The sequence below is a fragment of the Chiroxiphia lanceolata genome, chromosome 31, assembly GCF_009829145.1.
Source record: "Chiroxiphia lanceolata isolate bChiLan1 chromosome 31, bChiLan1.pri, whole genome shotgun sequence".
Taxonomy (NCBI): domain Eukaryota; kingdom Metazoa; phylum Chordata; class Aves; order Passeriformes; family Pipridae; genus Chiroxiphia; species Chiroxiphia lanceolata.
The window spans coordinates 405,833-420,201 of record NC_045667.1 but is presented as its reverse complement, the minus strand read 5'-3'; the positions used below and the strand labels follow the sequence as shown (position 1 = coordinate 420,201).

General features: G+C 64.8%; 1 protein-coding gene across 1 annotated transcript; it reads right to left on the bottom strand.

Moving 5' to 3' along the window:
• Positions 1 to 241: 241 nt before the first annotated feature.
• PHF8 (PHD finger protein 8) lies at positions 242 to 13,882 on the bottom strand. The gene is made up of 21 exons (XM_032713790.1): positions 13,490 to 13,882; positions 13,017 to 13,102; positions 11,530 to 11,644; positions 10,931 to 11,091; positions 10,286 to 10,427; positions 10,018 to 10,204; positions 9,395 to 9,557; positions 8,664 to 8,751; positions 8,143 to 8,249; positions 7,348 to 7,439; positions 6,840 to 6,929; positions 6,189 to 6,356; positions 6,027 to 6,112; positions 5,375 to 5,526; positions 4,872 to 4,957; positions 4,177 to 4,289; positions 3,145 to 3,395; positions 2,972 to 3,067; positions 2,329 to 2,438; positions 1,365 to 1,773; positions 242 to 1,024 (listed from the first exon to the last, which is right to left on the bottom strand). The coding sequence occupies exons 1-21, from the start codon at positions 13,585 to 13,587 to the stop codon at positions 936 to 938; spliced, it is 2,889 nt and encodes a 962-aa protein (XP_032569681.1). The 5' UTR covers positions 13,588 to 13,882; the 3' UTR covers positions 242 to 935.
• Positions 13,883 to 14,369: the final 487 nt, after the last annotated feature.

The window sequence follows — 14,369 nt, the reverse complement described above, 5'->3', positions numbered from 1 at the left end:
CGGTGGCGGCGCGCGCGGATCTCGCGAGAGCGCCGGCTGAGGGGTGGAGGGAGGGAGCGAGATCTCGCGAGAGCTCCTGGAAAGCAGGAGCACGAGAGATCGCGAGAGTGCCTCCAGAAGGGTCTGCGAGATCTCGCGAGAACGCCGGAACTGAGGGCGGAGACCTTGAAATGTCGCGAGATTCTGTCGAACGATCACGTGACCCCGCGCAGGGCAATTTTCCCACGATTTCGGGGTTTTCCGTTTTTCCTTTTTTTCAGTTTTTATTCTACAAATACAAAAAGGGGGCGAGGCTGCGGCCTCGGACACGCCTACAAAACCGGGGCAGCCAATGGGAAGCGGCCCCGCCCCCGTCAATCAACCTGAAGACACCTGTAGGGAGATCCCGGCAGGGACCAATCAGAGGAGGCCCCGCCCCTTCCACGGCTCGACCAATCACGGTGTCCGATGAGGGAGAAAGCCCCGCCCCTTTCAGCCGCGGCTAATGAAGGGTGGGATCTGCTGTGGGCGGGGCCTGAATGCAGCTCCTCCCTCGGGGCGTGGCTTTGCATGACCACGCCCATCAGCGCAGCTGAATGTCCCTAATTGGAGATGGGCGTGGCCCCGTGGTAACCGTTGTGGGCGTGGCCAGAGTTGGCCACCCCCAATACAAGTGGTGGGCAGGGCTGTAACCACGGGGGGAGGTGGTTTATTTCAAACCACGCCCATTTTGTGTGTGGCTCAGGGTGGGGCGTGGTCTGGTCTAAGGACACACCCACAATGGGCGTGTCCAGGCTGGCACCCCAAAGAGGAAGGTGGGTGGAGTCACATCAGGAGGGGTGTGGTCACACCTGGCCCTGCCCCTCAGGTGATCTGGGTGGGCGTGGCCATGCAAGGAGGGGGTGTGGGTTGTGTTGGCCACACCCAGGGGTGGGGCCAGGTGTGACCACGCCCCCTCAGAGCAGCAGCTTCCCATTCCGGTGGATCTTGAGGATCCGGCCCAGGCGCTGCTTGGCAGTGGCCAAACCCTTCCGGGGGCGTTTGCCTGGAAAGGGACCCAAAATCAGCCAAAATCCACCCAAAAATCACCCCAAACATCACCTCAAACCACCCTGAAGCCTTCCAGGAGCGTTTGCCAGGGAACGAACCCCAAAATCACCCCAAACATCACCTCAAATCACCCCAAACCATTCCGGGATTGTCACCCTCTGGACTCCCCCAAATTCCCTCCCAGACTCTCCCAAAACCACACAACCCCCCCTGGAAACCCCCCCCCAAAATCCTCCATCCAGAGCCCTCCAAACCCCCCCCAATCCTCCCCAAATTCTGTCCAGTCCCCCAAAACTCCCTAAAGGTCCCCAAACCCCTCCCCGAGCCCCGCTCACCGTGCTGGGGGGGGGCGGTGCCGGGGGGGCCCCTGCGCTGGCTCAGGAAGACCCCCGGGGCCATGGGGGTGGGGGCCCTGCCCGGCTGAGCCCCCCCGGGCGGGGGGAGGGGCCCCCCCGGCCGGGCCGTGTACTCGTGGTCGGCCAGGCTGGGGGGGTACAGGGGGTCCGGGGGGGGCTCCGGGGGGGGCTCGGCCTCCCCCTCCCCCCCACCGACCTCTGCCTGTCCCTCCCCCCCCACCTCGGGGTCCCCCTCCCCCCCCTCGGGCTCGGGGTCGGGCTCTTCATCCTCGTCCTCTTCCTCTTCCTCCTCCTCCTCCTCCTCCTCCTCCTCCTCGGGGGAGGGGGGCGAGGGGGGGGGGCGGCGTTTGGTGGGGGGGCCCTTCCTGCGCTGCAGCTTCCGGTGCTCCTGGGGGGGCACAGGGGGTCAGGGGGGTCCGGGGGGGGGGTCTATGGGGTGGTTGGGGGGCTCTGAGGGTCTAGAGGGGGCCTCAGTGGCCCTGGGGATCTCCAGTGGGGGACTGGGGAGTCTCGGAGGGTCTTTAAGAGCGTCTGTGGGGTGTGTGAGGGGCTGTAGGGAGCTCAAGGGGTGTTTGGGGGTCCATGGGGGGGGTCTGTGGGGTGTTTGATGAGCTGTAGGGAGCTCAAGGGGTGTTTGGGGGTCCATGGGGGGGTCTGTGGGGTGTTTGTGGGGCTGTAGGGAGCTCAAGGGGTGTTTGGGGGTCTGTGGGGTGTTTGTGGGGCTGTAGGGAGCTCAAGGGGTGTTTGGGGGTCCATGGGGGGGTCTGTGGGGTGTTTGAGGGGCTGTAGGGAGCTCAAGGGGTGCTTGGGGGTCCAATGGGGGGGGTCTGTGGGGTGTTTGTGGGGCTCAGGGGGTGCAGGAAGGGTTTGGAGGGTCCTGGTTTTTTGACCCCCTCACCAGTTTGACCCCAGTTTGGCCCCTGTGTCCCCCAGTCCCCCCCACCTGCTGGGCCAGCTTGGCGGCTGCCGCGGCCAGTCCGGTCTCCACTGAGGCCACGCGGGTCCCCTCCCGCACCGGGCGGCTCTGCCGGGGCAGCGACGGCGTCACCCGGGCTGGGGGCAAAGGGGGACCCCGAAATCAGACAGGGGGCAAAGGGGGGGACACAGGAACAGGTCAGGGGGGATAGAAGTAGTGGGAGAGGGCCCCCCCCCCAAATCCCACCCACCCACCCACCCCAGGGATCCCCTAAACTCCCAGACAATCCCCTTAAACCCCCAGGAACCCCAAATCCCACCCCTAGAGCCCCCTTGAATCCCCCCATGTCCCATGGGGACGCCCCTCTAACCAAGCCCCAATCTCCTTATAGAGCCCTCAAACACTCAGCTCTCCCCTCCTCCCTCAGCCCTTAGGGAGCCCCCCCAAAACCTTCAGTCCCCCCCTCAGGTCCCCCCCACACCCCTGGGGACCCCCCTCAAACCCACACCTGGCCTCCCCCTACACCCCCTCACTTCCCCTGCAGACCCCCAAAACCCCCACACTTGCCCTCAACCCCCCTCCCTGCACTCAGGGACCCCCCAGCCCCACCCCAAACCCTCCATTTACCCCCCCCAGCCCCCCTATCCCATTTTTTGGGGTCCCCCCCCACCTTTGGGGCTCCAGGGAGCGTCGTCCGTCACCTTCTTCCTCTTGGGGAGGGACTTGAGGGCCGGGTCGTCCTCGTCCGACTCCAGGGAGGGGTAAACTGGGGAGGGGGTGTCGGGGGGGGCTCAGGGGGGGTCTCTCCCAGCCCAGGGGCCCCCCCGGCCCCTCCACACTCACTGTACTCGGCGTCCTTGAAGCAGGCCCCCAGGCTGTCCTGCTCGTCCAGGCTGCCCTCGGCCTCGCTGTCCGTGCTCCGGGGGGCTGGGGGGGCTCTCCTGCCCCCCCCCGACCCCCCGGCACCCCCCCGGTCGGGCCCCGAGCCCCCGGACCACCAGCTGGGGGGGCCCAGGGGGGTCCCCGCGGGCAGGTTGGCCATGCACAGCATCCCCTGGATGGCCTCGCGCGTGCTGGGGGACGCGGGGGCCTCGCTGGGGGGGCAGGGGGTGTAAATCCACCTGGGGACCCCCAAAACCAAACCCAGCACCTCCCAAAACAAATCCAGCACCCCAAAAACTAAACCCAGCACCTCCAAAAACAAATCCAGCACCCCAAAAACTAAACCCAGCACCCCCAAAAACTCCCCCAGGCTGCCTAGAGACCCCCAAAACCAAACCCAGCACCCCTCAAACCAAACCCAGCACCCCCCAAAACACAGCCCAGCACCCCCCAAAACTGCCTGGAGACCCCCAAAACCAAACCCAGCACCCCCAAAAACAAATCCAGCACCCCTAAAACCAAACCCAGCACCCCCAAAACCCCCCCAAAACCAGCTGGGGACCCCCAAAACACAGTTCAGCACCCCCCAAAACCAGCTGGGCATCCCCAAAATCAAAGCCAGCATCCCCCACAACCACCTGGGAACCCCCAAAACACAACCCAGGACCCCCCAAACCCCCCCAGAGCCCCTGAGGACCCCCTCCATAGCCCTCACAGTCTCTGGGGACCCCAAAACTAAACCCAGGACCCTCAAGAGCCCCCAAAAACCATTTGGGGACCCCCAACACCCAAACCCAGCCCCTCAATAAGCTTCTCCACAGCCCCTAAAGACCCCCAGAACCCCCTCAAATCCCCTCCACAGCCCCCTGGGACCCCCCCAAAGGCCCCCCGCCCCCCCCACCTGAGCTGGGGGTACTCGGAGCCCCCCAGAACCCCCTCAAATCCTCCCCACAGCCCCCAGGGACCCCCCCAAAGGCCCCCCGGCCCCCCCACCTGAGCTGGGGGTACTCGGAGCCCCCCACTTGCCGACTGGCCTTGAGCAGGTCGAGGATCCCGGCGCTGCCCCCGGCAGCTCCTTCCTCATCCTCGTCTGTGGTGTAATCCTCCTGAGGAGGGGGAAATGAGCCCCAAACACCCCAAAATAACCCCAAAATATTCCCAAAGTATCCCACTCATCCTTGTCCATGGTGTAATCCTCCTCAGGAGGGGGAAATGAGCCCCAAACACCCCAAAATAACCCCAAAAGATTCCAAAATATTCCCCTCATCCTTGTCCATGGTGTAATCTTCCTGGGGGGGGGAGATATGAGCCCCAAAACCACCCCAAAATATCCCCCTCATCCTCATCTGTGCTGTAATCCTCCTACAGGGGGAGAAAAGAGCCCCAAAACCACCAAAAAATATCCCAAAATATCCCCCTCATCCTCGTCCATGGTGTAATCCTCTCGTCTGGGGGGGGGATGAGTCCCCAAACCCCCCAAAACATCCCCAAATCCCCTCTGGGACCCCCCTCAACCCTTACACAGCCCCCCAGAACCCGCACTGGGACCCTTCCCCAGCTCCCCCAGAGCCCCCCCAGCACCCTCAAACCCCTCTGGGACCCCCCTGTCCCCCTCTGAGAGCCCCCCCAGTGCCCCCAAACCCCTCTGGGACCCCTCTGTCCCCCTCTGAGAGCCCCCCCAGACCCACCTCGATGTCAAAGTCCACCTCCCCCGGCTCCCGCACCCGGTTGGGGTCCGAGCAGGGCTTGGCCCGGGGCAGCTTCCGGGGCAGCCCTGGGGGTAACAGGGGGTCAGGGGGGGCTCAGGGACCCCCAGCACCCCCAGAGTGGCATCTGGGGAAAGGGGGGGTCGGGGGAGGGTTAAGGGGGGATTTGGGGATGTTTTGAGGTGCTTGGGGGGAATTTGGGGGTCTCCAATTGTTTAGGAGAGGGGTTTGGAGATTTTTTGGGGGTTACTCAAGGGGCAGCTGGGAGGGGGTTAAGTGGGGTTTGGGGGGAGTTTTTTGGGGGGGTTGGAGGGGGTTTCTGGAGGTACCCACGGGGCAGCCGGGGGGGGTTAGGTGCAGTTTTGGGGGGTTTTTTGGGGGGTTTTGGGGGGTTTCTGGGGGTAGCCATGGGGAGGGTTAGGTGGGATTTTGGGGGGGGTTAGGTGGGTTTGGGGAGGTTTTGGGGGGGTTTTGGGGGTACCCACGGGGCAGCCGGCGGGGGCCCCTCCGAGGGGGGGTCTCATCAATCTGCAGCTCCTCCTCCGAGTCCAGGTCCAAGGGGGAGCTGGGGGGGGAGCAGGGGGGGGACGGGGGGGGTCGGGACCCCCAGAGCCCCCCGGGGCGGCTCCGGCGGGGCCTGGGGGGGGAGGGGCCAGTGGGGGGTCAGTAACTCCCCCCCAGTAACCCCCTGGGCCCCAAAACCCACCTCCCCAGTGCCCCCCAAACCCACCCCAGCCCTCCCAAACCCCTCTGAGAACCCCCCCAATTCCCCCTTGGAACCCCACACTGCTCCCAACCCCCCCTGGGACCCCCCCCAGTGCCTCCAATTCACCCTGGGACCCCCCCCAGTGCCTCCAATTCACCCTGGGAGCCCCCTGAACCCCAAAACCCTTCTGAGACCCCCCCTGGACCCTAAAACCCACCTGGGACCCCCCCCATCATCCAACGCCCCTCAGAACCCAAACCCACTTCCAACCCCCCAAAAACCCGTGGGATCCCTCCTGTGCCCCCCCCCCCCAGGCTCCTCCAGTGCCCCCAATTCCCCCTGGGATCCCCCAAATCCCCCCTCAGCACCCACAACCAGCCCCAGACCCCCCCAAGCCCCCCTGGGCCCCTCCTCAGTGCCCCCCTCCTCACCGAGCCCCCCCGTTGTGCAGGGGGGTCTGGGGGTCCCCCTCCGAGTCGGGGTCCGTCTCCTCCGCGCTGGAGCTGGGGGGGTCAGCCTGGGGGAGCCCCCCGAGGGTCAGGGGGTCCCCAACTTCGGCCTCCCCCCAAAACACCCCTCAGCCCCCTCCTCACCTCCTCGTCCTCCTCGGGGGGGTCCGGGGGTGGGTTGGGGGCCCCCCCCTCGTCGGAGGGGCGGGAGCTGGGGGGGGGTTTGCGGGGACCCCCCTTTTTGGGGGCTGGGACCCCCCAGGGGGGGCCGAAGGGGGTCCCCGACATCCCCGTGCTCTGCTGGAACAGCTCCTGGGGGGAGAGGGGGGGTCAGTTACAGTGCCCCCCCAGTAACTCCCAGTGACCCCACTAAAGCTCCTAGAGCCCCCCCCACTGACTCCCAGTAACCACCAGTTACTGGGAGTTCCCAGTTCCAAAGTTCCCAGAGCACCCACAATGACCCCCAGTACCCCCCAAAAGATTCCAGACCCTCCCCCCAGTATCTCCAAGTGGGTCCCAGTAACCACCCAAAGCTCCCAGAAACTCCCCCAGTAACTCCCAGCCCCTTCCCAGTTCCCCCCAGTCCCTCCCCAGTGCCCCCAGTGCCCCAGTAACCTCAGCCAGCCAGATTTCCCTCCCCAGACCCTCCCCAGTGCCCCCAGTAACCTTGGCCAGCCAGATTTCCCTCCCCAGACCCTCCCCAGTGCCCCCAGTGCTCCAGTAACCTTGGCCAGCCAGATTTCCCTCCCCAGTGCCCCCCAGTCCCTCCCCAGTGCCCCCAGTGCTCCCAGTAACCTCAGCCAGCCGGATCTCCCTGCCCAGTTCCTTCACCAGCTGTCCCGGTCGGACGGTTTCAGGGATCTCGTGTTCGTGCTCCCCCAGCACCTGATTTGGGGCGGTCAGGGGGGCAAATGTGGGGGGACCCCCCCTAAAACAACCCCCCTAGCCCCTCACCACCAACTGGGACCCCCAAAAGCAGGGGGAAGCCCCAAAAAATGAGGAAAACCCCCAAACCTCCCCCCCAAAGCCAATTGCAGCCGCCCACCCCTGTAACCCCCAGAGCCCCCCTAACTCCCCCAAACCCACCCTGTAACCCCCCCCAGGGCCACCCAAACCCCCAGAGCCCCCCCAAATCCCCTGTAAACCCCCACAAAATCCTCTTCTAACCCCTCAATATCCCCCCACAGACGCTCCCCAGCACCCTGCAGCCCCCAAACCCCACTGTAACTCCCCCAAATCCTGCTGTAGCCCCCCCCACACTCCCTCCAGCCCCCTCTGGCCCCCCAGAGCCCCCCAGACCCACCTCCCTGCGGGTCCAGGCGCGGAAGGCCCCGCTCAGGGCCTTGGCCCCGTGCACCAGGTAGGCCGCGGGGTGCCGGCGGTTCTCCCGCAGCCCTGCGGGACCTCAACACTCAGGGACCCCCCCTGGGATCCCCCCTCCAGCCCTGTGGGACCCCAACGCTCAGGGACCCCCCTGGGTCCCCTCTGGGACCCCCCCCCAGCCCTGTGGGACCCCAACGCTCAAGGACCCCCCAGGAGCTGCTCCTGCTTCCCCCTCTGCAGCCCTGGGGGATCCTCAACACTCAGGGACCCCCCAGGAGCCTCCCCTGTCCCACCCCCCAGCCCTGGGGGACCCCAATGCTCAGGGACCCCCCCAGAATCCCCCTGGGACCCCCCCACAGCCCTGTGGGACCCCAACATTCAGGGACACCCCCCCCCAGACCTGGGGGAGCCCCCCCTGCCCCCCCCAGGAGCCCTGGGTGGGACCCCCAGGAACACCTGAAAGGTGCCCTAAAGGCACCCCCAGACAGGGCTGAGACCCCCAAAATGGGGGATGAGATCCACAAAGACCCCCCCAAACTGGGGATGGGACCCCCAGAGGTGGTTCAGGCTCCCCCCCCAGCCCCTCTCCAATGGGTTTAACCCCCCCAGCCCCCCCCAGACAGGCTTTAGAGCCCCCAACCCCCCCGGGATGGGTTTAAATCCCCCCCAGCCGCCCAGCACGGGGTTTAAAACCACCCAAAACCCCACAGACCATGATTTAAAGCCCCTCCCAGCCCCCCCCAAATCCCCCCAGCCCCAAATTCGGGGCACCCACCTCGGAAGGTGTCCAGGAGATGCCTCCCCACGTACCAACAAATGGTCTCGAAATTGGGGAACTTCACGGGGTCGGAGCCGCTGAGGCGCCGCTCCAGCTCGTACGCCCTGGGGGGATCGGGGGGATTGGGGGACCAGGGAACCCCACAGGACCCCATAGGAACCCCACAGAACCAGCCTGGTCTTGAGAGCCCCCAAAACTGCTCTGCACTCCCCCTCAAATCCCCCAAAAACTCAAAACCACCCTGAGGTTGCCCTGAAACACGCCCAAAAACACCCTAAAGCTCCCCAAGGACCCCCAAAAACACTTAAAGCCCCCCAAGGGCACCTAAAAATACCCTAGAGACAGCAAAAAACATGCTAACCCCCCCAAAGACACCTCCAAAACACTCAAAAGACCTCCCAAAACACCCCTCGAACACCCTAAAACCTCCTGAAACACCCTAAGGCCCCCCAAACCCCCCCCCAAACCACCCTGAAGCCCCCCAGACATGTCCCCCAAAGCCCCCCAGAGCCCCCCACCTGAGCTGCATCCCGATGTTGAGGCTGTGCAGGAAGTTGCCCCCAAAAGCCAAACAGTCCACGGGGGTCAGCGAGGCCTGGATCCAGCCTGGGGGGCACAGGGGGGGTCAGGGGGCTCGGGGGGAGCACAGGGGGGTTCAGGGGGCTCTGGGGGAGCACTGGGAGCTCTGGGGGAGGCTGAGGGTGAGTTGGGGGCTCTGGCCCTGGCACAGGAGAGGTGTGGGCATGTCTGGGGGTCCCCAAAGCCCCCCAGTACCTCACCCCGGGGTACAAAGAGAGTCTGGCCCTGGTACAGGTGGGGTTGGGGGTCTGTAGGTGTGGGGGGGGGGCCCCTGCAGGGTTTGGGGGAGTATTTTGGTGCCCCCTCTCACCTGGAGGGATGAACAAGATCTGGCCCTGGTCCAGGTGTGTCTGGAGGTGTGTTTGGGGGTCCCTGCTGTGTTTGAGGGTCTCAGACTCACCCAGGAAAATGAACGGGGTCCGGGCGTGGTGCAGGCGGGGCGTGGGTGAGGTCTGGGCGTGCCTGGGGGTCTGGGGTGTGTTTGGGGGGCCTTGGGCTCACTTGTTGGGATGAACAGGGTCTGGTCCTGCTCCAGGTGGGTCTGGAGATGTGTTTGGGGGGTCCCTGCTGAATTTGGGGGTCCCTGCCCCCCCAGACTCACTCGTGGGGATGAAGGGGGTCTGGCCCTGGCACAGGGGGGTTTGGGGGTGTTTGGGAGTCTCAGACTCACCCGTGGGGATGAAGAGGGTCTGGCCCTGGCGCAGGTGGCAGCGGTAGCACCGATCCACCTGGTCCCCGAAGAAGAGCTCGGGGCGGTTGCGGGAGCTGCTCCAGGCCTCGAACAGGGACAGGTTGGCGGCCGAGGGACGCGCCAGGTAAAAGATCTTCTCGCCCTGGGGGGGCCACGGGGGGCACATCAGGGGTAGCCTCCACTAACCTCCCCCATAGCCCTGCCCTGGACCCTCAAATCCCCCCTAAAATCACCCCATACCCTCCTCCAGACACCCCAAACACTCCTTAAACCCCCTAAAACTCCCTAAACCCCACCACCAGCCACCAAAACGCACCACAACCCATCACACCCCCTTCCAGACCCCCCAAACACCTCTAAAACCCCAAACCCCCTTTAAACTACTCCAAACCCCCTGTAACTCCCCCACCCTCTCTAAATCCCTCCAAATCTGCTGTAACCCCCCCCAAAACCCCTGCAACTCCCCCGCCCCCTCTAAGCCCCCCCAAACTTGCTGTAATCCCCTCAGCCCCCCCAAAGCCCCTGTAACTCCCCCGAAACTTGCTCTAACCCCCCAAATCCCCTCTAACTCCCCCCAAACCCCGTCCAAAGCCCCCTCTCACCCTGAGCACGTGGCACCAGGCCGAGGTGCCCCCGCAGGCGATGTGGAAGTCGCAGTAGCCGTCCCTGGCCCCCAGCAGGCAGTACTTCTGCACGCTCGGCCGCTCCCGCGCCGACTCCCCCGGCCACAGGTTCTCCACCCACGAGAGCTTCCGCACGATCCGGGGGGTCTGCACCAGGTTGGACAGCCTGGGGGGCACGGGGGGGTCAGGGGGGGCTGCCCCAGGTGTGACAGCCCGGGGGGGCACGGGGAGGTTCAGCAGCGCCCACCTGGTGTCGGAGAACTCGAGGCCGGTGACGTTCAGGACCCTCTCGCGCCGGGGACCCCCCAAATAGGCCACAAAGTCCCCGAGGCGCATCCGGAGCTCGGCCTGGCGGCCCACGTCCAGCACCGAGACCACCTTGTCTGCTCCTGGAGACCCCCAGGGGTGAGTGGGACCCTATGACCTCCCTGGGAACGCCACAAACCCCCACTGACCCCGCCCCAACCCACGTCCAGCACCGAGACCACCTTGTCTGCTCCTGGAGACCCCCAGGGGTGAGAGGCACCCTCTGAGACCCCACCAAGCCCTCACTGACCCCTCTGGGACCCCCCAAACCCCCACTGACACCCCCCAACCCATGTCCAGCACAGAGACCACCCTGTCTGCTCCTGGAGACCCCTGGGGTGAGTGGGACCCTCTGACCTCCCTGGGAACCCCCCAAACCCCCCCGACCCCCCTGAGACCCCTTCAAACCCCCACTGACACCCCCCCAACCCCCATCCAGCACTGAGACCACCTTGTCTGCCCCTCAGGACACCCAAAGATTAGAGAGACCCCCTGACACCCCTCCTCAAACCCCCACTGACCCCTACAAAGCCCCCCCAGACCCCCTGTGACCCCCCCAGAGCCCCCCGTGCCCCCCTGGGCTCACCCACGTAGTGCAGGACGTCACGGGGGGTGAAGGAGGGGGGGGGCAGGGTCATCCCCAGCCCCTCCTGCCGGGACACCAGGATGGGGACGCTGAAGCTGTTCTCCTCCAGGTACTCCACCGTCAGCTGGGCCCCCCCCGGCCGCAGTAGCACCTCGTCCGCACTGGGGGGGGACACGGGACCCCTGAGCCCCCCCCAGAACTGACCAAAACCCCCCAGAACCCTCCAACCCAGCACAGCCCCCAGGGAGGCACAGGGCCCTCATCCGGGGATGGGACCCTCCCTTGGGGGTGTCCCCCTCCCCCGGGGGTGTGTCCCCTCCCCTGGGGGTATCCCCCCTGCCCTGGGGTGTCCCCCCTCCCCTGGGAGTGTGTCCCCCCTGCCCTGGGGGTGTGTCCCCCCTGCCCTCGGAGTATCCTCCCTCTCCTGGGGGTGTCCCCCTCCCCTGGGGGTGTCCCCCTGCCCCGGGGGTGTCCCCCCTCTCCTGGGCGTGTGTCCCCTCCCCACAGGGTGTCCCCCCTGCCCTCAGGGTATTCTCCCTCTCCTGGGGGTGTCCCCCCTCTCCTGGGGGTGACCCCCTGCCCCGGGGGTGTCCCCTCACCTGGGGAAGGTGCGTCCCCGCAGCTCCCGGATGAACTGGGCGCTCCCGGTCCGGGCCGGGCGGCTCCCGGGGGGATCCTGATCCGGAGCCTTGGGGGGGCCCCGGCGCCGCTTCACTGTGGGAACAGGGAGGAGTGAGGGCACGGGAAGGGAATGCAGGGACAAGGGGGAATACACGGATACACAGCTACGGGAACGGGGAGGGACGGAAATACAGGGACACAGGAGATACAGGAATACAGGAAAACACAGGAATGCAGTGGATACACAGGAATACAGTGGATACAGGGACACAGGCACAGGAATACAGGGGACACGGATGCAAACGCAAGAACATACAGGGATGCACGGGACACAGGGATACAGAACAATACAGGGGATACAAATAGAGGGGAACACAAGGACACGGGGACACAGGCACACAAGGGACACAAGGATACACAGGGAGATACAGGGATACAAGGGGACACAGGGGGCCACAGGGAGATACAGGGATACAGGGGGACACAGGGATGCAGGGGGACACAGGGATGCAGGGGGACACAGGGATGCAGGGGGACACAGGGAGATACAGGGATACTGGGGACACAGGGATGCAGGTACAGGTGGATCCCTTGAGGACACCGATGGATACAGCAGGAACACACAGATACAGAGTTGGGAACAGAGGAACGTGGCTGGAACCAGAAACACACGGACACAGAGAAATCCAGGGACACGGGGATCCCTGTGGAGCTGGGAACATGTGGATCCAGAGGCACGGAGGGAGATCCACAGGGACCGGAGGGGATCCACAGGGACCCGGGTGGACTCAGGTTTCCATGGATCCACATGGAGCTGGGGACAGGTGGATCCACGGGAACCCGGGAACATCCAGGCCCACAAGGACTTGTCTGGGCTGGAGTTTCTATGGATCCACACGGATCCGGTCACACCCGGATCCACAGGGATCCAAACAAACTCGAGAACACGCACATCCATAAGGACTTCTACAGCCCAGGGTTTGTATGGATCCACGTGGATCCAAGAGCAGACGGATCCAGAGGAACCCATATGGACCCTGGAACACAGGGATCCACAGAAACCCAGGAACACATAGATGCACAGGGACCTGCCTGGATCTGGGATTTTGTACATTGGGAAGCTCGTGAATCTGTGGAGACCCATGTGGAACTGGATCCAGGAAAACCTGGATCCACAGACACCCAGGAATCCACGTGGATCCAGGAACACCTGGATCCACGAGGACTCACGAGGGCCCCTGGCTTTCTCTGGTCCCAGGTGGCCCCAGGAACACGTGGATCCACAGGGACCCGAATCCCCATGGATTAACATGGACCTGTCTGGACACAGGTCACACAGACCCCCCTGAATCCAGACACACGTGTGGACCCCCAGGGACCCCAGAGCACCCACAGAGTCCTGGGATGGATCCAGAGGGCCCCAGGCCCCCATCCCAGTCCCTCCCAGTGCCCCCAGTTCACTCACTGACAGAGGGCCCCCTGAGCACGGCGCACTGGGGGCAGTGGTACAGGTCAATCTCGGCCGCCGCCTCCTCCTCCACCCCCACACAGCTGTGGGGACACCCAGTCACTCCCAGTGCCTCCCAGTAACCCCCAGGCACACCTCCAGTGTCTCCCAGCAAGCCCCAGGCACCCACCCAGTAACCCCGAGTGCCTCCCAGTAACCTCTAAGCACCCACCCAGTAACCCCGAGTGCCTCCCAGTAACCCCCAGGCACCCACCTAGTAACCCCCAGTGCCTCCCAGTAACCTCTAAGCACCCACCCAGTAACCCCCAGTGCCTCCCAGTAACCTCCAGGCACCCATCCAGTAACCCTCAGTTGCCCCCAGTTCCCCCCAGACTTCTCCCAATTCTCCCCACTGCCCCCCAAGTACCTCCCAGTCCCTCCCAACCCCCTCCCAGTGCCCCCAGTGCCCCCCAATCCCCTCCCAGTCGCACCTGCCATGGAACCAGTCCTGGCAGCCGTCGCACTCGATCATGAACCGGGTCACGTCGTAGGGGAGGCGGCACAGGCAGTAAACGGGCACTGAGGCCATGGTGGGACCCCCGGGGACCCCCCGGGCCCCTCCTGGACCCCCCAAGCCCCTACGGACCCCCCCAGGCCTCCCCGGGCCGGGACATCACAGGGACCCCCAAAAGCAGCCCCTGAAACCACCCCCCCAAAATCCACCCCACTAAATCAGGCCCCCTAAAAACAGACCCTAAACTAGTCCTGAAAAACGCCCAACAAAAACAGGCCCTAAAAACGATCCCCCACAAAACAGCCCCGAAAAAACATCCCCCGAAAAAACAGCCCCCCTAAAAAGAGCCCCCAAAACAGCTCCTGTGATAAAGCCCCTAAGACGACCCCTAAAAGCACCCCCTTAAAAATACCTACTTAAAAACACCCCAAGAACCTCCCCTTAACAGGCCCCTAAAACAGCCCCTCAAAAACAAACAACCCCCCAAAAACACTTCTCCTAAAACAGCCCCTCAGCTGGAGCCCCTATTGGAACCTCCTAAAGCCCCCCCAACGTGGCCCGCAGGGGCGGTTGAGGACCCCGGGGGGACTTGGGGGGCACAACAACCCCCCAAAAATATCTATAAGGACCCCCAAAAGGGTCAATGGAGATTTCGGATTTCCTAAAGGGTTTATAGGGCCCAGAGCCCCCCCCCCAGAAGGGGTCAATGGGGGTTTGGGGGGGTCTCGGGACCCCCAAAAGCGCTGCAGGGCCCCGGGGTCCCTCACGGGGTCCGTGGAGCCCGGGCCGCCCCTCCCCACGTGCCGCGGGGTCACCGGGACCCCCGAAAAGCTTCTGCGACTCCCTGAAAGGCCCGA

Excerpts from the sequence above, each read along its gene's own strand:
- PHF8 (XM_032713790.1), bottom strand. The coding sequence starts at position 13,587 with ATGGCCTCAGTGCCCGTTTACTGCCTGTGCCGCCTCCCCTACGACGTG. Across the intron at positions 3,068-3,144 it reads CTTCAAGGACGCCGAGTACA|TTTACCCCTCCCTGGAGTCG; the intron begins GTGAGTGTGGAG and ends CCCCCTCCCCAG. Across the intron at positions 1,025-1,364 it reads CACCGCCCCCCCCCAGCACG|GCAAACGCCCCCGGAAGGGT; the intron begins GTGAGCGGGGCT and ends GTCCCTTTCCAG.